General features: G+C 43.5%; 3 protein-coding genes across 10 annotated transcripts in view; 2 read left to right on the forward strand and 1 right to left on the reverse strand.

Moving 5' to 3' along the window:
• Positions 1–6264, forward strand: part of znf335 (zinc finger protein 335) — a 34485-nt gene extending 28221 nt beyond the window's left edge. For 3 of the 5 annotated variants that reach the window (XM_071373104.1, XM_071373105.1, XM_071373106.1), the window contains exons 26-30: positions 1181–1323; positions 1563–1855; positions 2962–3105; positions 4176–4281; positions 4996–6264. In XM_071373104.1, coding sequence (XP_071229205.1) covers positions 1181–1323; positions 1563–1855; positions 2962–3105; positions 4176–4281; positions 4996–5117 — 808 coding nt within the window. In that variant the 3' untranslated portion in view covers positions 5118–6264. The remainder of the gene's footprint in view (positions 1–1180; positions 1324–1562; positions 1856–2961; positions 3106–4175; positions 4282–4995) is intronic. The other 2 variants (XM_071373107.1, XM_071373108.1) reach the window with 1 other exon arrangement.
• A 126-nt stretch (positions 6265–6390) lies between these two features.
• Positions 6391–13591, forward strand: LOC139557855 (uncharacterized). 4 transcript variants are annotated; one of them, XM_071373113.1, is made up of 6 exons: positions 6391–6854; positions 10477–10788; positions 11000–11129; positions 11258–11367; positions 11549–11595; positions 12129–13591. In XM_071373113.1, the coding sequence occupies exons 1-6, from the start codon at positions 6821–6823 to the stop codon at positions 12306–12308; spliced, it is 813 nt and encodes a 270-aa protein (XP_071229214.1). In that variant the 5' UTR covers positions 6391–6820; the 3' UTR covers positions 12309–13591. The 4 variants fall into 4 exon arrangements, with proteins under 4 accessions (XP_071229214.1, XP_071229215.1, XP_071229217.1 ...); XM_071373114.1 differs by having other exon boundaries at positions 12141–13591; XM_071373116.1 differs by having other exon boundaries at positions 10622–10788.
• Positions 13592–13903: 312 nt separating this feature from the next.
• On the reverse strand, positions 13904–19057 carry LOC139557854 (pepsin A-like). The gene is made up of 9 exons (XM_071373111.1): positions 18950–19057; positions 18677–18818; positions 18161–18278; positions 17681–17799; positions 17140–17336; positions 16816–16932; positions 15032–15176; positions 14659–14757; positions 13904–14213 (listed from the first exon to the last, which is right to left on the reverse strand). Exons 1-9 carry the CDS (start codon positions 19006–19008, stop codon positions 14076–14078), a joined length of 1134 nt encoding a protein of 377 aa, XP_071229212.1. The 5' UTR covers positions 19009–19057; the 3' UTR covers positions 13904–14075.
• Positions 19058–19576: the final 519 nt, after the last annotated feature.

A 19576-nucleotide genomic window follows, 5' to 3' on the forward strand; every position in this document is an offset into this window, starting at 1 on the left:
ACATAAGCTAAAGCAGCGATGACACTGGTGTGCCTTGAGGAACTGTGAGGTGTGCCTTGAGGAACTGTGAGGTGTGCCTTGAGGAACTGTGAGGTGTGCCTTGAGGAACTGTGAGGTGGGCCTTGAGGAACTGTGAGGTGGGCCTTGAGGAACTGTGAGGTGGGCCTTGAGGAACTGTGAGGTGGGCCTTGAGGAACTGTGAGGTGGGCCTTGAGGAACTGTGAGGTGTGCCTTGAGGAACTGTGAGGTGTGCCTTGAGGAACTGTGAGATGTGCCTTGAGGAACTGTGAGATGTGCCTTGAGGAACTGTGAGGTGTGCCTTGAGGAACTGTGAGGTGTGCCTTGAGGAACTGTGAGGTGTGCCTTGAGGAACTGTGAGGTGTGCCTTGAGGAACTGTGAGGTGTGCCTTGAGGAACTGTGAGGTGTGCCTTGAGGAACTGTGAGGTGTGCCTTGAGGAACTGTGAGGTGTGCCTTGAGGAACTGTGAGATGTGCTCTGACACTTTCCCTAATCTGAACACTCACTTATAAATGGTGGACTTTTTATTTAGGAGAACCAGTGACCCTAGAAGGAAAAATCCCTCCTAGAATAGCCAGGTACACGTGTGAGAGGCTGTTGTTACATTTTGTATCATTTGAGGGTCGTCAAGTCATTTTGTATAAGTTTACTTCGCCTGTAAGAACCATTAGCACAGGCAAGTCTGATTTTAGGTTTAGCTGTACCAGCCTAATCAAATAAATGTGTCCATCGTGGTGGTACCTTTTTACAAAGCAGAAAACCGCACGTCTCAAGCCCAAATCGTTCAAAAGTAAAGACCCATGCATGTCAAGTTATTATATTGCGAATTCGCGGGACGCTCTTAAAGGGGTAAACACAAATTAATCATCAGGAGTAAGGAGTAACTATAAAAAATAGTTCAAATAAACCCTTCCTTAATCTATTAAAACAACTACGCGTTTGTACTGAAAAGTGATGATTTGCCGTATGGATCAGATGGAGGGCATTACCACTAAATTAATTAATGTGCCACAGTTCCAAAAGGTATGGGAACCACTGGGCTAGAGAAAGGTTCCCCCATATTTCTTACACCAGTCCTTTCCTTGTGCACACTTGGAGCAGAAGGGTAGAGAATGGTGACTCCGTGGCTGATTTAGTGAATATCCATGTTTATTCTTTCAGGTTTAACCGTAATGGCCACCTCAAGTTCCACATGGAGCGACTCCACAGCCAGGAACCTCCGACAAAGAAGAGCCGCTCTGGTGCAGGCTCCCAGCAGACCGTCATAGTTAACAGTGATGAGGAGGCTCTCGCCACGCTACAGTGTAAGGAGCCATACTTAGAGCCTACACACTAGCACGCATACACAGATCATTTCACTGGTTGAATAAGTCAATCTCCATCCATACCATCTGACATTCTGGTTGATATACTGTACACACACCCTAGAGCAATACACATAGCTCCCCCGAAAGGTGGTTTGAAATGCTCACGTTTTAATGTTATTGTATGGTAGCCATTAGCCCGTTGTCTGACCTGGTCTTTGTCCCCTGTGTGTCTCCAGCAGCTCTGCAGGCAGGACAGACTATCAGTCCAGAGCAGCTACAACAGGCCTTGGGTCAGGACCACATCATAGTGTCCCAGGAACAAGGCCTGGGTCAGGACCACATCATAGTGTCCCAGGAACAAGGCCTGGGTCAGGACCACATCATAGTGTCCCAGGAACAAGGCCTGGGTCAGGACCACATCATAGTGTCCCAGGAACAAGGCCTGGAAGACCAAGAGGAGGCCACGTACATTCAGCAGATCACCACAGTGGACGGACAGACGTTACAGTACATGACAGGAGACAACCAGGTGACTGATGTACACTGTAGATCAGGGGTGTCAAACTGGGGGGGGGGGGGGTCTTCAACGAGGTCCAGGAGACCGCACTGAAAATCGGTTATATTTTCTCGCCACTAAAATTAGCTAAAAAGTTCACTATCCAGTACTTTGGAATTTTCAATGTTCCATGACTATCTTTCATTTCTGTGATTTATTAGTGAGCTGGACACAGTCAATAAACTGTATGAATTTGTAGATCCATCATAATTTATGAACAGTTTTAGATTTGGTTTTACTTACTTACGTAAGTATTCAGACCCTTTGCAATGAGTCTTGAAATTGAGCTCAGGTGCATCCTGTTTATTATGGGGTATTGTTTGTAGATTGATGAGGAATTATTATTTATTTAATCCATTTTAGAATAAGGATGTAAACGTAACAAAATGTGGAAAAAGTCGAGGGGTCTGAATACTTTCCGAAGGCACTGTAACAGTATGATATAGAGACGGGACAGACAGTGACAATCTAATTCTCATCCTTCACCCTCCCAGGTATAAATCCCCTCCTTCGCTCTCCCAGGTCTAAATCCCCTCCTTCGCCCTCCCAGGTCTAAATCCCCTCCTTCGCCCTCCCAGGTCTAGTTCTCCTCCTTTGCCCTCCCAGGTCTAGTTCTCCTTCGCCCTCACAGATCTAGTTCCCCTCCTTCGCCCTCACAGGTCTAGTTCTCCTCCTTCGTCCTCACAGGTCTAGTTCTCCTCCTTCGCCCTCAGAGGTCTAGTTCTCCTCCTTCGCCCTCACAGGTCTAGTTCTCCTCCTTCGCCCTCCCAGGTCTAGTTCCCCTCCTTTGCCCTCCCAGGTCTAGTTCCCCTCCTTCGCCCTCCCAGGTCTAAATCTCCTCCTTCGCCCTCCCAGGTCTAGTTCTCCTCCTTCGCCCTCCCAGGTCTAGTTCTCCTCCTTTGCCCTCCCAGGTCTAGTTCTCCTCCTTTGCCCTCCCAGGTCTAGTTCTCCTCCTTTGCCCTCCCAGGTCTAGTTCTCCTCCTTCGCCCTCCCAGGTCTAGTTCTCCTCCTTCGCCCTCCCAGGTCTAGTTCTCCTCCTTTGCCCTCCCAGGTCTAATTTTCCTCCTTTGCCCTCCCAGGTCCAGTATATCATCTCTCAGGATGGAGTCCAACACTTCCTACCTCAGGAGTACGTGGTGCTAGCAGACGGGAACCACATCCAGATGTCAGATGGCCAGATCATCCAGTATGAGCATGATGGGGCCTTCCTGCAGGAGCAACAGGTGAGGGAGAGAGGACCCCCCAAAACAAAATTACTCAATCCAGAATAAATCTTTATTTTAGTATGATTATGTAATGTAAAGATGCTATACAGTGCCTTCGGAAAGTATTCAGACCACTTGACTTTTTTCCAAATTTTGTTACGTTAGCCTTATTCTAAAATGGATCTACACACAAAACCCCATAATGACAAAGTGAAAACAGGTTTTTTAGAATTTTTTGCAAATGTATAAATTTTTAAAAAACAGATACCTTATTTACATAAGTAGTCAGACCCTTTGCTATGAGACACGAAATTGAGCTTAGGTGCATCCTGTTTCCATTGATCATCCTTGAGATGTTTCTACAACTTGATTGGAGTCCACCTGTGGTAAATTCAATTGATTGGACATGATTTGGAAAGGCACACACCTGTCTATATAAGGTCCCACAGTTGACAGCGCATGTCAGCAAAAACCAAGCCATGACGTCGAAGGAATTGTGTGTAGAGCTCAGAGACAAGATTATGTTGAGGCACAGATCTGGGGAAGGGCACCAAAACATTTCTGCAGCATCGAAGGTCCCAAGTACACAGTGGCCTCCATCATTCTTAAATGGAGTTTGGAACCACCAAGACTCTTGTTAGAGCTGGCCGCCCGGCCAAACTGAGCAAGCAGGGGAGAAGGGCCTTGTCAGGGAGGTGACCAAGAACCTGATGGTCACTCTGACAGAGCTCCAGAGTTCCTCTGTGGAGATGGGAGAACCTTCCAGAAGGACAACCATCTCTGCAGAACCACCAATCAGGCCTTTATGGTAGAGTGGCCAGACGGAAGCCACTCCTCAGTAAAAGGCACATGACAGCCCACTTGGAGTTTCCAAAAGGCACCTAAACGATTCTCAGACCATGAGAAACAAGATTCTCTGGTCTGATGAAACCAAGATTGAACTTTAGAATAAGTCTGTAACGTAGCATAATGTGGAAAACTCAAGGGGTCTGAATACTTTCCGAATGCACTGTATGTGCATTGCTTACTCTATTGTTTGAAAACCGTATATTAGATCGTTAACTGTTTTTAAAACTGTCTCTTTGCAGATTGCTCTGAGTCATGACGGGCAGATCCAGTATCTTCCCATCAGTTCAGAACAACAGATAGTCAGTCCTGAGGACCTGGAGGTTGTTGAACATTCTGCCGTTACTGGTATGTTAACACACTGTCTGCTTCATACACAGTCTGCTGCATACATTTGACCAGGGTTCTCAACTCCTGCCAGCTACGGGATGTGCATGCTTTCCGTCCAACCCTGTAGCAACACCTGGTACAGTCCGTCCAACCCTGTAGCAACACCTGGTACAGTCCGTCCAACCCTGTAGCAACACCTGGTTCAGTCCGTCCAACCCTGTAGCAACACCTGGTACAGTCCGTCCAACCCTGTAGCAACACCTGGTACAGTCCGTCCAACCCTGTAGCAACACCTGGTTCAGTCCGTCCAACCCTGTAGCAACACCTGGTTCATGCTATCCCGAGGGCTCCCGAGTGGCGCAGCGGTCTAAGGAACTGCACCTCAGTGCTAGAAGCGTCACTACAGACCCTGCTGTATCACAACCGGCCGTGATCGGGAGTCCCATAGGGCGGCGCACAATTGGCCCAGCTTCGTCTGGGTTAAGGGAAGGTTTGACCGGGGTAGGCCGTCACTGTAAAATAAGAATTTGTTCTTAACTGACTTGCCTAGTTCAATTAAAATCCTCATGCTGTCTATATGTAACACCAGGATTTGTTGACTCTTTGAATCAGAAGTTTTAGAGGCGACGGGCTGGAACAAAAGGGCTCAAGAACTGGAGGTTGAGAACCTTGAAATGGTTGTTCTCTTGTCAGTTTATTAACCTGCTCTCCCTCCCTCCCTCTCTGTTCCAGCGGTCGCAGATGCAGCCTTACAACAGACCCAGACGGTTTATACAGAGGCCACACAAGAACAGCTGGAGCAGCTACAACAGCAGGGAATCCAGTATGACGTCATCACCTTCACCGATGAGTAGAGACCCTCTGTCGGACGGACGGAAGTCGGGAGGGATGGCTCGCTGTGATTGCGGACTTGTCTCCTAGTATGATGTCTACTATTGGCTGCCTGATGACCGTATGTAGTGCAGGACCAGTACGGTGGAACCACGATGACCAGTGACCTCCAGCGTGGTTCGACAGGATCGGCCTGAGCGAGACTGCAGAGAATCTACAAATCATCGTGTAAAATCATCCCAAACAGCTACTCGTTATGCGATCAAGATTGATCAAATCTGGGCAGGGTCTTGCCTAGGTCCATCCCCTAGAACACACTGGTCTACTCTCTCTGCCGTGCTTCAGATACCCAGGACACACTGCTCTACTCTAGGAGCTCTGCCGTGCTTCAGATACCCAGGACACACTGCTCTACTCTAGGAGCTCTGCCGTGCTTCAGATACCCAGAACACACTGCTCTACTCTAGGAGCTCTGCCGTGCTTCAGATACCTGGGATGATAGAAACAGCACTAGAGAGGATTTTAGTGGCTGGTAGATCTATCACTCATAGTGGGAGTGTTGAATAGATGAACTCTCACTGTTATGTAGATCTATAAACAGAAGCTTTTGTAAATTCTAAATATTCTACCCGTCGCTTCTAAGTTAATCAATAGGGGCTGATGTACATTAAAGAACAAAGTTACACACGGTTGGATGATCTAGTCTGTGTCTGAAATGCCACCCTATTCCCTACATAGTACACTACTTTTGACCAGGGCCCTTCAAAAGTAGTGCACTAAATAGGGAATAGTTTGCCATTTTGGTACGTAGGCGTACTCTGTAATTATTTAAGATCTGCGGTTTCCTCAACACCTGCTTTGACTTGCAAGACAATGTCACGAAAGAAGAAATTAAAATGGCTGATATGTTTTAGAATAAAGCACAGCTTCCAATGGGATGTTTAGTTTTGAATGGGAAAGGACTGTGTGAAGACTGCCTCTGGAGGATCGGAGGACTGTCAGACTACAGGGTTGATTGTGATTTGTGGTTTAAAAGGAGTGGTTAATCATTTGGTAATTTGTACATATCTTTTTGCATATGAAGCATTTTTTTCCCATGACTTGCTTAAATGAAAATCGCAGAATAAGCTAAAAGCTGATGCCAAATAAATCACAACATTTACATGTGAATCATTTAGCAGACGCTCTTATCCAGAGCGACTTAAAGGAGCAATTAGGGTTAAGTGCCTTGCTCAAGGGCATATCGACAGATTTTTCACCTAGTTAACGCAAGGATTCAAACCAGCGACCTTTCGGTTTCTGGCCCAATGCTCTAATCGCTAGGCTGCCTGCCACACCGTTACTACATTCTGTCAGATCTTTCACTTCCCTTTTATGTGATTTGTTTTCTTATGGTTAAATATTGGCCAGATCATTTTGTTTTTCTATGACAAAAACATTATAGCGGTATTATGATACTACTTGAAACTGTGATACCTGATGCTGGTACCATGACAACAGTACAACCTATCATTCTCCTACTCTAAAGCCAATAATAAGTGTTCTGAAACTTGTAAATTGCAAGTTAGAGAGACACCCCCCCCCCGCCCAAATGAAGGAAGTGAATCACAAGGCTGGTCTCGGAACAATACAGGAAAAGAGCTGTCAACTCCAGTTGCCTTTTTTTGGGTTGGTGACTAGGATGTGTGGGGACAGCTGCCCAGCCTCAGTGAGTATTTGACTGAAGATGAAGATTATCTTTCTCTTGATTCTTCTATTAGGTGAGATTTTATCCAGGTTTGTCTCATTTAAGATTTAAAAAATAATAATAATTATAATAATTTGCGAGAGACCCACATGAAAAAATAATCTAGTATACTGTAGTGTTTTTGCAGACTGTACTATAGTGTAGTATTTACTGTAGTGTTTTTGCAGTATAACTAGTATTTACTGTAGTGTCTTTTTATTTTTTATTATCTTTGGCATTGAGGCTTTCTCCTTCAGGAAACCTACTGGAGAAATACTAAAGCCTTGTTCACACTTCAGACCTTAATGCTCTAATCAGTTTTGCTTTCAAAATCTATTTTGGACAACTGACTGTCCAAACAGCAAGTTACAAACGACCAAATCAGATTGTCTGTTCAGAACAGCAGTCATTTGCTTGACATGGCTACGCTAGTTGCCATAGTAACGACAGGGGTCTTTGGTGTAGTCTGATTGGTGGTGGTGCTCGTGCTTCCCTTCACTCAGAAGTTATGTAACAACCTCTGGTGACAACAATGCTTCGCCATGGAAGTTTCCTAGTTGCTTTGAATATTTAAAATCATAGTGTAAAAACACTTTTTTAAAGCCTCAAAGGATAAGACGATCCAACTTTCAAAACTAGTTATTTTTGGCTAGCCAAGGCAGTCAACTAGCTAGTTAGGTACAGCACATTTTAAAAATAATTCACACCCCTTGACTTTTTCCACATTTTGTTTTGATACAGACTGAATTTAAAATGGACTCAATTGAGATTGTGTGTCACTGGCCTACATATTACCCCATCATGTCAGTGAAGTTGTGTTTTTTAGAAATGTTAACAGATGAATTTAAAATGAAAAGCTGAAATGTCTTGAGTGAATAAGTATCCAACGCCTTTGTAATGGCATGGACTCACTCTGTGCAATAATAGTGTTTAACATGATTTTTTAATGGCTACCTCATCTCTGTAGCCCACACATACAATTAGCTCTAAGGTCCCTCAGTCGAGCAGTTCATTTCATTTCAAACACAGATTCAACCACAAAGACCAGGGAGGTTTTCCAACGCCTCGCATAGAAGGGCACCTATTGGTAGATGGGTAAAAAATAAAAAAGCAGACATTGAATATCCCCTTTGAGCGTAATGTAGTTATTTATTACACTTCAGGTGGTGTATCGATACACCCAGTCACTGCAAAGATACAGGCGTCCTTCCTAACTCAGTTGTCGGAGAGGAAGGAAACCGCTCAGGGATTTCAACATGAGGCCAATGGTGACTTTTTAAAACAGTTACAGCGTTTAATGGCTGTGATAGGAGAAAACTGAGGATGGATCAACAACATTCTAGTTACTCCACAATACTAACCTAAATGACTGAGTGATAAGAAGGAAGTCAGTACAGAATACAAATATTCCAAAATAGGCATCCTGTCTGCAACAAGGCACTGAAGTAAAACTGCAAATGTGGCAAAGAAATTAACTTTGTCCTGAATACAAAGCTTTATGTTTGGGGCAAATCCATGGTGGTGGCTGCGTCATGTTATGGGTATGCTTGTCATCAGCAAGGACTAGGGAGTTTTTTTAGGATAAAAAGAAACGTAGGAGAGCTAAGGACTGGCAACATCCTAGAGGAAAACCTGGTTCAGTCTGCTTTCCAACAGACATGGGAACAATTCACCTTTCTGCAGGATAATAACCTAAAACAGTTTTGATTTAAATCTGCTTGAATATCTCTGGTAAGACTTTGAAATGGTTGTCGAGCAATGATCAACAACCAACTTGACAGAGCTTGAAGAATTTTGAACAGAATAATGGGAAAATATTGTACATTCTAGGTGTGCAAAGCTCTTAATAAAGACTTAACCAGAAAGACTCACAGCTGCAATCGCTGCCAAAGGTGATTCTAACATGTATTGACTCAGGTCTGAATACTTATGTAAATCCAATATGTCTGGGTTTTTTAATTTAAAATGTGCAAAAAAATCTAAAACAGCTTTTCACTTTTATGAGGTATTGCGTGTAGATGGGTGAGGGAAAAACATATATTTAATCTGTTTTGAATTAATGGTGTTAAACAACAATGTGGAATAAGTCACGGGTTATGACTCATTTCTGAAGGCGCTGTAGGAAGGTGACTTGAAATAGCTTTTTGGCTGTTCACACTGCAGGAAAAATAACAGATTTTAATCAGATATGCAAAAAAAAAAATCAAACTGCCCATGGAAACGAGGCTTAAAAGAGCACATTTTCCATAACCTGTAGGTAGGACTGGGGTCTGAATGGATTCTTCTCTCTCTTCAATAAGCTGTAGACAACACTATATGTTCTATACTTGGCATGTAGGTTTCTCACTTATGGGTGGCACAAAATAAGATATGGGGGAGGGGAATGGGCAGGGTGCATTCAAAGTATTCAGACCCCTTGACTTTTTCCACATTTTGTTACGTTACAGCCTTATTCTAAAATGTATTAAATGTTTTTCCTCATCAACCTACACAGAATACCCCATAAACAGTTTTTATTTTTTTATTTGAGCAAATGTATTAAAAAATACCTTATTTACATAAGTATTCAGATCCTTTGCTATGGAACTTGATCATCCTTGAGATGTTTCTACAACTTGATTGGAGTCCACCTGTGGTAAATTCAATTGATTTGGACATGATTTGGAAAGGCACACACCTGTCTATATAAGGTCACACAGTTGACAGTGCATGTCAGCAAAAACCAAGCCATGAGGTCGAAGGAATTGTCCGTGGAGCTCCGAGGCAGGATTTTGTTGAGTCACAGATCTGGGGAAGGGTACCAAAACATTTCTGCAGCATTGAAGGTCCCCAAGAACACAGTGGCCTTTATGGTAGAGTGGCGAGACGGAAGCCACTCCTCAGTAAAAGGAACACGACAGCTCGCTTTGAGTTTGCCAAAAGGCACCTAAAGGATTCTCAGTCCATGAGAAACAAAATTCTCTGATCTGATGAAACCAAAATTGAATTCTTTGGCCTGAATGCAAAACGGCACTTCTGGAGGAAACCAGGCCAATACTATCACTACGGTGAATCATGGTGGTGGCAGCATCATGCTGTGGGGATGTTTTTCAGTGGCAGGGACTGGAAGACTAGTCAGGATCGATGGAAAGATGAACGGAGCAAAATACAGAAAGATCCTTGATGTAAACCTGCTCCAGAGTGCTCAGGACTTCAGGCTGGGGTGAAGGTTCACCTTCCAACAGGACAACAACCCTAAATACACAGCCAAGACAACGCAGGAGTGGCTTCTGGACAAGTCTCTGAATGTCCGTGAGTGGCCCAGCCAGAGCCCGGACTTGAACCCGATCGAATATCTCTGGAGAGACCTGAAAATAGCTGTGCAGCGACGATTCTCTGAAAAGAATGGGAGAAACTGCCCAAATACAGGGGTGCCAAGCTTGTAGCATCATACCCAAGAAGACTCGGGCTGTAATCGCTTCCAAAAGTGCTTCAATAAAGTACTGAGAAAAGGGTCTGAATATTTATGTAAATGTGATAGTTATGTTTATTTTAATATGTTTCTATAGTAAATACTGTATAATATTTTATAGTTAACTAGTATTTTTTCATGTGTGTGGGGGGGATGGGGGGGGGGGTCTGCTTGTTTGTCATTTCATAGTGTGTGTATTTGATAGATGACCCTGAGATGGAAGCACAACAGAGGACGGTGGTGAATGGACAAGCGCTGCTGAGATTTGTCTTTCCTCCTTTCTACAATGGTTATGAGAAGTTCTGTTCTAAACTAAATCCCTGGGGACTTTCTGTTGTTGTGAATACCAGAGGATATGTCAACGACTTCTACAAGGGAAGAGTATCCACAACAGAATACAACGGTGGGATGGACGTTATGATATGGAGTTTAAAGCCAGTGGACGCTGGCGACTACAGGTGTGCTATTGTCACCATTGGATGGAATCATATCTACAGTGACTATAACCTTCAGATTGGTAAGAATCATCATAAATAAATTATACTAAATCTCATATGAAGTTTCATCTGGGGAAAGAAAGTTATTCTGTTGTATTCTAGGAACTGTGATATTGTAAACCAATCAGTGTTGAAGTCAAATAAATCTGTACAGGATGAGGAAGTCACCTTTTTAAAATAACAATTTAACTGTATTGAAATGAGTGCTTATTAAACTCAGTTTCTGTTTAGATAGTGATCGGCGTAGAGGTCCTGTATCCCCTCGACCTCCGGTCAGGTCAACCATCAGCCCCTTCATCTTCTCTTCCTCATCAGACACCTCTGGGCCTGTTTTCACCAAGGACCACAGTGACAGCCCCAGGTGCAATCTCTCTCTAACACTGGTTAATTATTCCTCGTAGTTGATCGTGTTATAGTTGATCATATTTCTGGGAGCGTTTTTAATGCCTATGTCAATATGTTGTCATGTTTGTCCTATTCACCTGGTAGTGTTCCCTGGAGCTTTGGTTTACCACTGGCTGCAGGTCTTTGTATCGCTATGGTGATTGTGATCAGCTCAGTAGTCCTTGTTGTGGTTCGTCACAAAATCACCACGAAAAGTAAGAGGCCAACCTTCAGTGTTTCATAGATGAATTGCAGTTCATGTTGAAATCATTTTTCAAATGCGTCGGCTATGACCTTTCTAGCCAGTAGACGTGCAATGATTTTTTTTTTTTTTTTATTGTAGCAGTGTGTCTGTTCTTTGTTTTTAAATTGATTTAATAACCTCGTTCTTCGCAGAGAAATGTGGAGCAACTTCCAGTGACTCAGCTGCACACATCCTCTCAGTAAGTGCTAAAGGTGGACTTTGTCTCTGTGACTCAGTGTCAAATGTCTTTTGTCCCAGAAACAACAACCAAAGAAAAATACTTGTGTTTGAACTTGACTTTGCCATTATGTATTTTCCCTGTGGATGTTCTTCTGTAGTGTGCCCCGTACTGAACAGTTTATTAACTACTTATAAATATGTATTGCTACTCATAACGTATACCTTAGTCCCAATGCAGCCGTTTTTCTCATCAAAACAAATGTGTGTAAGAATTAAGTACCTTACTACTGTAATAGATTTTCCATTAAAATGGGCAAAAATATATTTCTCATGCAATAGGACTTTCTGGGAGTGTTCTAAGTGGGGACATGCAAACCTGATGATTTTAGAAAGTCCTGTCCTGTGTAGATTGTATTTTCAACCAGCAACTATCAGGAAATAGCACTGATCACATGTGTTCTCACTTTCAGTGTTAGTTTCAGTGTTATTGCAACAACAGCTGATGAAACTGAAAACACAGGAAAAAAGTGAATTTAAATATGTAATATGCAGGATGTCCTTCAGGAGGAGAGCAGTATTGTCTACACCACAGTGGACTTCAAGCCTCATAAGAACCATACCACTGAGCTGTATGCTAACCTACAGACACTCCGCAGCCCCAGAACCCCCGACGCACACAGAGAGCCTGCTGGGACAGTGGTGTACTCCACACTGGCTAGCAACCGACGCTGAACCGGATGATCTTTCTGATGATCCCAGAACTGTTTGTGTTGTCTTGATATGTTGTTATGACCAGGCTATCTGTATCTTGCTTCAATGTGGATAATTAAGTATGAAAATTGTGTTTAAAGCTAGAATCTTTAGTTGCTACATACATTTTTGGGGATCTTATAAATTCATTATATATATACCCATTGATTCTTGAAGAATATAACGAATAGATGCCTCATGACCTTAGTTCAACTGTCGTCCCCCATCAGAACCCATAGCTCTTTTTACTCCAATGTTTGAAAACAAACATTGTATAACTCAACCTGGCTCTGTTCAATCAGATCCACTTTAGTCGATATCTGCATAGTGGTTGTTTTTGCGGTGTTGGAGGTGGAACTGCTTGCAGGGTTATCAAATCCACAAGCGGCTCCGGGCATTATACCTAAAGGTGGACATTGCCATTGGCTGCACGGAGTCGCAATAATAGAATACCCACGCAGCTTTGTTTACAAGTTTGAACACTGCAATGTGAGATGTAATCTACACCACGATTAGGCTGATAATTATTTTTTAATTTGAGTGTCATTATTTCTGTTTATAAACTGGGTGGTTTGAGCCCTGAATGCTGATTGGCTGACAGCCGTGGTATATCAGACCGTATACCCCGGGTATGACAAAACATTTATTTTTACTGCTCTAATTACGTTGGTAACCAGTTTTGTAATAGCAATAAGGCACCTTGGGGGTTTGTGATTATATGGCCAATATACCACGGCTAAGGGCTGTATCCAGGCACTCCGCGTTGTGTCTTGCTTAGAACAGCCCTTAGCCGTGGTATATTGGCCATATACCACACCTCGCCGGGCCTTTTTGCTTAAATAGCCTACATATTCTTGCTTTGAACTTCTAACAGGAGTGGGAGCGAGTGGGACGGGTGAGATCATTGTCACGCATGCACAAGAGCAGCTGTTAACCGATTTGACCGCTCCAACGCAGTTCCACCTCCGACACCGCCAAAACATCAGCTGTGCGGGTGTCGGCTATCGCCAGTTAACGCTTGATTTGATTGATTCTAAGTTTTATGCCATCATGTTGATATCATGGATGGTCAGTCGTTGCATCCACAGCTCTGTCTATTCATTTGAGAGTGGTTTCATTTCTCCAGGCCCATCCCTCAGCTTTTTACCAAAACAGGTGGGGTGACCACTTTGTTTCAGATACAGATTCTAGCTTTAAGGTGATTGATTTATATCTATTTTGACTCATAAACCATACAAATAAAGGATGAATCCGCTGCACCAGGATTTACTTTTGATTTTGATATCAGACTGTTCTATTGACAGTCTGAGATAGATACAGTATCTATCGGGACATCAGGTTATCTGGCATCCAATCACCATGTCCTTATCAGTTTCCTCTGGAGAAACCCTTACAGCCAGAGCGTTCTCGTACCCCGAGTCCTATTAAAGATGGTTATCTATGGTTCTGGGCCTACCTGCCTTCACCATGTCCAGATCTATATTCTATAGTATTCTATTATTTTTCTTACATTAAGAGGTTCCACAAGAGGATAGTTTCACTTCAGGGAGAAAGAGCTACAGACAACCAAACACACATTTTAGCATTGGGAATATAGTGTATTTTATTCTTTGGCAACTGTGCACATTTCACAATCTACAACATTTCCCCAACTATGCCAATTCTAGTGCTACAATCACATATATAACATATTACTATTCATAACTGGAAGACTTCGATTCAATCCAGACTTATTTCACAGTAGATATCTTACGCGATCTGGGCCAGACCGACATTGTTGTTCTGTCTGTCAAAGATGGCATAGTACTGCCTGATGAAGACATCTCCAAGGATCCAGAGCTGCTGAGTTCCACCGTTACCAAAACCAGTCCTACAGCCGTAGGAGCTCTACAGAGAGAGAGAGAGAGAGAGAGGAGGAAAATCAGGCATGTGAGGCCCTTTGCTTCTAGGATCTGAAAGAAAGGATACGTCTCAGATGTACATGTGTTCTGATGAAGGAGCTACGAAACACATCAGCATTAAAGATCAGATGGGTCATATAGGTTGTCTTTCAGTAGACTACCTGGGAGGTGATAGGTTGTATGTAACATGTCTTTCAGTAGACTACCTGGGAGGTGATAGGTTGTATGTAACATGTCTTTCAGTAGACTACCTGGGAGGTGATAGGTTGTATGTAACATGTCTTTCAGTAGACTACCTGGGAGGTGATAGGTTGTAGGTAACATGTCTTTCAGTAGACTACCTGGGAGGTGATAGGTTGTAGGTAACATGTCTTTCAGTAGACTACCTGGTAGGTGATAGGTTGTATGTAACATGTCTTTCAGTAGACTACCTGGGAGGTGTAGGCGGAGGCAGGGATGGTGAAGGCGTTTCCGTTGAGGGTAAAGGTCACCGCGGGCATGTTGGCGATGTTGTTGCAGTTCACGGTGGCCTATGAGAGGAGTAATAACATGTTGTAATTTATTCTGTGGTTAATCAAAGGGGAGGCGGTGATTGAGGGGAAAAACATCAAGAACAGATTTACACCCTTTTCACACTACCACGCCGGTCCCAACCCAAATATTTTTAGCATGGTTGTTCCAACAATACGGTCGTTCCAACAACTAACAAGGCCAGGCAGCTTAGTGCAGTTCCGCTCAGTAGTGTGAAAAGCCTTATAGTTGGACACGTGTGTGTGTGTGTGTGTGCGTGTGCGTGTAACTCACATCTCCATACTGGTCAGTGGTGGCTCCGACCCAGCTGTTCATGTTGTTGATGTCAGTGGTTGGTCCAACGATCTGGGAGGTGCCAGTATCTATGATAGCCTGACACCCACCATTGCAAGCCACTGTGTTGCCATTGATGGTAACGCTGGAAGGACAAATACTAGCTGAGTTTACCTGTTCTTCCTCTATTTGGTTGTATGTATATTTCTTGCCATTTTTAGGTTTTTGTTGTGAGAAAATTAACTTCAACGTGCTAAGTGCACAGCAACATTTATTCATAGGCTCCAGACAGGAAGTAGGAATGTTCATTTCATGTACTTGTCCAATATCAAACCTGTTGACTTTTCCCACACTTTTTTTTTACATTACAGCCTTATTCTAAAATGGATTAAATATAACATCTTCCTCGTCAATCTACACACAATACCCCATAATGACATCACAATACCCCATAATGACATCACAATACCCCATAATGACAAAGCGAAAAAACCCATGACAGCAGGTTTTTTGACATTTTAGCAAATGTATAATTTTTTTTAAACAGATACCACATTTACATAAGTATTCAGACCCTTTGCTATGAGACTGGAAATTGAGTTCAGGTGCATCCTGTTTCCATTGATCATCCTTGAGATGTTTCTACAACTTGATTGGAGTCCATCTGTGGTAAATTCAATTGATTGGACATGATTTGAAAAGGCACACACCTGTCTATATAAGGTCCCGCATTTGACAATGCATGTCAGAGCAAAAACCAAGCCTGAGGTTGAAGGAATTGTCCGTAGAGCTCCAAGACATGATTGTGTCAAGGCACAGAACTGGGGATGGGTACCACAACATTTCTGAGGTATTGAAGGTCCCCAAGAACCCAGTGGCCTCCATCATTCTTAAATGGAAGAAGTTTGGAACCACTCTTCTTAAAGCTGGCTGCCTGGCAAAATTGAGCAATTGGGGGAGAAGGGTCTTGGTCAAGGAGGTAACCAAGAGGCCGATGGTCACTGACAGAGCTCCAGAGTTCCTCTGTGGAGATGGGAGAACCTTCCAGAAGGACAATCATCTCTGCAGCCCTCCACCAATCAGGCCTACATGGTAGAGTGGCCAGATGGAAGCCACTCCTCAGTAAAAGGCACATGACAGCCCGCTCTGAGTTTGCCAAAAGGCACCTAAAGACTCTCAGACCATGAGAAACAAGATTCTCTGATCTGATGAAACCAAGATTGAATTCTTTGGCCTAAATACCAAGCGTCACATCTGGAGGAAACCTGGCACCATCCCTACGGTGAAGCATGTGGTGACAGCATCATGCTGTGGGGATGTTTTTCAGCAGCAGGGACTGGGAGACTAATCAGGATCGAGGGAAAGATGAACGACACAAAGTACAGAGAAACTCCCCAAATACAGTTGTGCCAAGCTTGTTGTGTCATACCCAAGAAGACTCGAGGCTGTAATTGCTGCCAAAGGTGCTTCAACAAAGTACTGAGTAAAGGGTCTGAAAACTTATGTAAATTTCTAATATCTATATATATATATATATATCTATATATATATATATACACACACACATCAGGTTTCTAAAAACCTGGTTTTGCTTTGTCATTATGGAGCATTGTGTGTAGATGGATAAGGGGGGAAAACTATGCAATCGATTTTAGAATAAGGCTGTAACTTAATGTGCAGAAAAAGTCAAGGGGTCTGAATACTTTCCGAAGGCACTGTATAGACATGAATCTTGGTATGGATATGGACCAGGATATAGGCTCTGTGTGGACTAGTGTACCTACCTGTCCATGTTGATCTGCCAGTAGGTCTCGGAGGACAGGGGGATCCAGGTGATCTGTCCGGTGTAGTAGTTAGACTCAATGTCTCCAAAAGACACCACACTACCCTGTGCTGAGTTTCTATTGGACGAGGAGAAAGATCAACAAGGTTGTTTAACCATCAACACATGTTGAAATGGATGTCACCTTTCCTTCAAAGACATTTAAAGCAGTTGTATAATTGTATTTAATATCAATTCGCTGGTACGTTCTTGCTGTATTAATATCACAGCTAAGAGAGAAAAGGCCAGCTCTCGTCCAGGTGTATTTGTACAGTTACTATGTTACCCGCTCAGGTAGACGGAGAAGAGGCTCTGGGACACCAGGCCCTGGGTCATCATGTTGTCAAAGACGGGTGTGGCCCCAGAGGCCGCCAGGTTGGGGAAAGCCAGGCCCAGGATACCGTCGGCAACCATGTGGGCCATGAAGGGAGCCTCGGTCTGACTGGCACCAAAGATCTGCTTAGTCACAGAGATACCGCCCACCTGGAAACACAGAACAGCAAGCGTCAGTCACTGGAACACCATAGAAATAGAATTACTAGAATATGATTTCCCCATTCAAGTCAATTGTTTGGTGACGTGTGGACCGGCGGCCATATTGAGTGTACCCAAAATAGTAATTATATTTCTTTGCTGACTGTACTGGAGTCAGTTACTAATATACTTTTTAGCATGTGATGATATAAAACAGGACCGCTTTGGGATGGCGGGTCCTGAGTGGAAGATTATTTGAGGGGTTGCATTGTATGTAATGTACAGTATGTTGTAATTGAAAGTGTCAATTAAACATGTATCACAATAATGTGTAGCTAGCTACATTTACATACGGAAACAGTGTCGTATGCCAGCTGTCCAGTCATGCTGCCAGTTCCGTACTGAATGGAAACAGGCTTGTTGGCCCACGTGAAGGTGCTGGACTGGGCAGGATTGTATTTGGCATGATTCTCTATTTAAAAACATGAACATGTTCATTACAGACCAGGTACATACTGTGCCATTGCAAAACTGAACATTCATTTATTCGTTGGTATTGATCTATTCGCTACCATCCACGCTCTTAAGGGGACAATATAAAAAATACATTAATCCTATTCTATTGTTTAATTGTGTTGAGCCAACCCTCTTATGCTGTAAACCCTCAGCCCTTAACCTCAACCCACAACCAAGTCTCCCATTCTCTGGCTAAGTACTCAATATGAAACTGTATTTTGCAACTTTTGTCACAAGAGACTACTCGTAAACTATTTTAGAAATATAGCTATTCTCCAACGCCAACAGTGTTCTACAGACCCCAAAGATATACTCACGGCAGGCCTGGCTGGAGCAGTAGACAGAGGGAACCCACAGGTTGGAGGAGCCAGTGTCAAAGATGACCTTGAAGGACTGGGGAGGGGTTCCAATGGTTATCACTCCGTAGTAGGACATCTGCAGGGAGACGGTGACAGGGTCACACAAGTGAACATTTCACAGTCCTATGAAGAAACAGACATTTGTCTAACAACGTAGCTAGTCACATGCCAAGAAGCATGGCTGGCTATATGCTCCTCTGTAAGCTCATAATTAATCTGATCATGCCAGTGTACATTTAACTTAAGCAAGACATGAACACAAACTGTAGAGCCAATGGGGTTCAAACTATGCAGTCACAATATCCAACATGTAATGACATTTTTGAAACAATAATCATACAGCCTATAGACTGGCCTGGTCCCAGGTCTGTTTGCGCTGTATAGACAACTCCCATGGCCATTAGCTATAGAGCAAAAACAGTTGTGGGACCAGCCACCAGGCATTTCACCATACTGCTTCTGTCTGTGCCTTACATCAGCGTCGTTGGTCATAGCCTCATCACCGGTCTGGTAGAACTTGGCCATAGGGTTGTAGGGGAACTTCAGCCTGGTCTCCTCCCATATACCCTTCTCCATCAGGGTCTCTCTGGCAGTCTTCCCCTTGATCAGAGAGATCCTGAAAACACAGTCACAATCTAAATCCCCTTTATTCGCCGCAATTACCATGTACCATGAATTGGACCTGGGGTCAGGTGCTGACAACAATAAACAGAATATGCAGACTGAGAAGAGAAGAACAAAACTTACTTCATATTACACTCGGACAGGGCCACTAGGGCACACAGGAGGACAGCCCAGTTCATCATGGTTGCTTCTGGTTCTTCTTGGACAGAGGGAGTGAAGTTAGCAGGAGGAGAACCCAGGCCTTATATACAGTCGTCCTGGACACCAGGACCCAATCCCACAGCCAATCGACCATGTTAATGCCCTCCTTCAGCACACAATGTCAAAGCTATGGGTATGTCCCAAAATGGCATGCTATCCCCTATATACTGCACTACTTTTGAACAGGGCCCATATGCCTCTGGTCAGAAGTAGTGCCCTATGTAGGGAACAGAGTGCCATTTGGAACACTAGTGATAACACAACTTCAGATAAGAAAAGTGTGAAGTGGTTACAAATATAAAACGCCTATGTAGCAAAAGTAAATATAATTCAGGAACAATGTTAATGAACAGTCATCGAATCTGGGAAAGCAAAATATATCTGGATACTAGTCTGTGCAACAGTGGGGTCAGTTCAGATTAACCTGGGATATGGAGGGGTCAGTTTAGATAAACCTAGGATATGGGGGGTCAGTTCAGATAAACCTAGGATATGGGGGGTCAGTTCAGATAAACCTAGGATATGGGGGGTCAGTTCAGATAAACCTAG

This window comes from Salvelinus alpinus, chromosome 28 (assembly GCF_045679555.1).
Source record: "Salvelinus alpinus chromosome 28, SLU_Salpinus.1, whole genome shotgun sequence".
In the NCBI taxonomy this organism is placed as follows: domain Eukaryota; kingdom Metazoa; phylum Chordata; class Actinopteri; order Salmoniformes; family Salmonidae; genus Salvelinus; species Salvelinus alpinus.

Bases quoted from the DNA above. Each gene is read 5' to 3' on its own strand.
- LOC139557855 (XM_071373113.1), top strand. From the start codon at position 6,821: ATGAAGATTATCTTTCTCTTGATTCTTCTATTAG. The intron at 6,855-10,476 runs GTGAGATTTTAT...TGTATTTGATAG, and splicing joins TCTCTTGATTCTTCTATTAG to ATGACCCTGAGATGGAAGCA. The intron at 11,596-12,128 runs GTAAGTGCTAAA...TGTAATATGCAG, and splicing joins CAGCTGCACACATCCTCTCA to GATGTCCTTCAGGAGGAGAG.
- LOC139557854 (XM_071373111.1), bottom strand. From the start codon at position 19,008: ATGATGAACTGGGCTGTCCTCCTGTGTGCCCTAGTGGCCCTGTCCGAG. The intron at 17,337-17,680 runs GTATGTAAATGT...CTGTGTTTCCAG, and splicing joins TGGCATACGACACTGTTTCC to GTGGGCGGTATCTCTGTGAC. The intron at 16,933-17,139 runs GTAACATAGTAA...CTCGTCCAATAG, and splicing joins TTCTCCGTCTACCTGAGCGG to AAACTCAGCACAGGGTAGTG.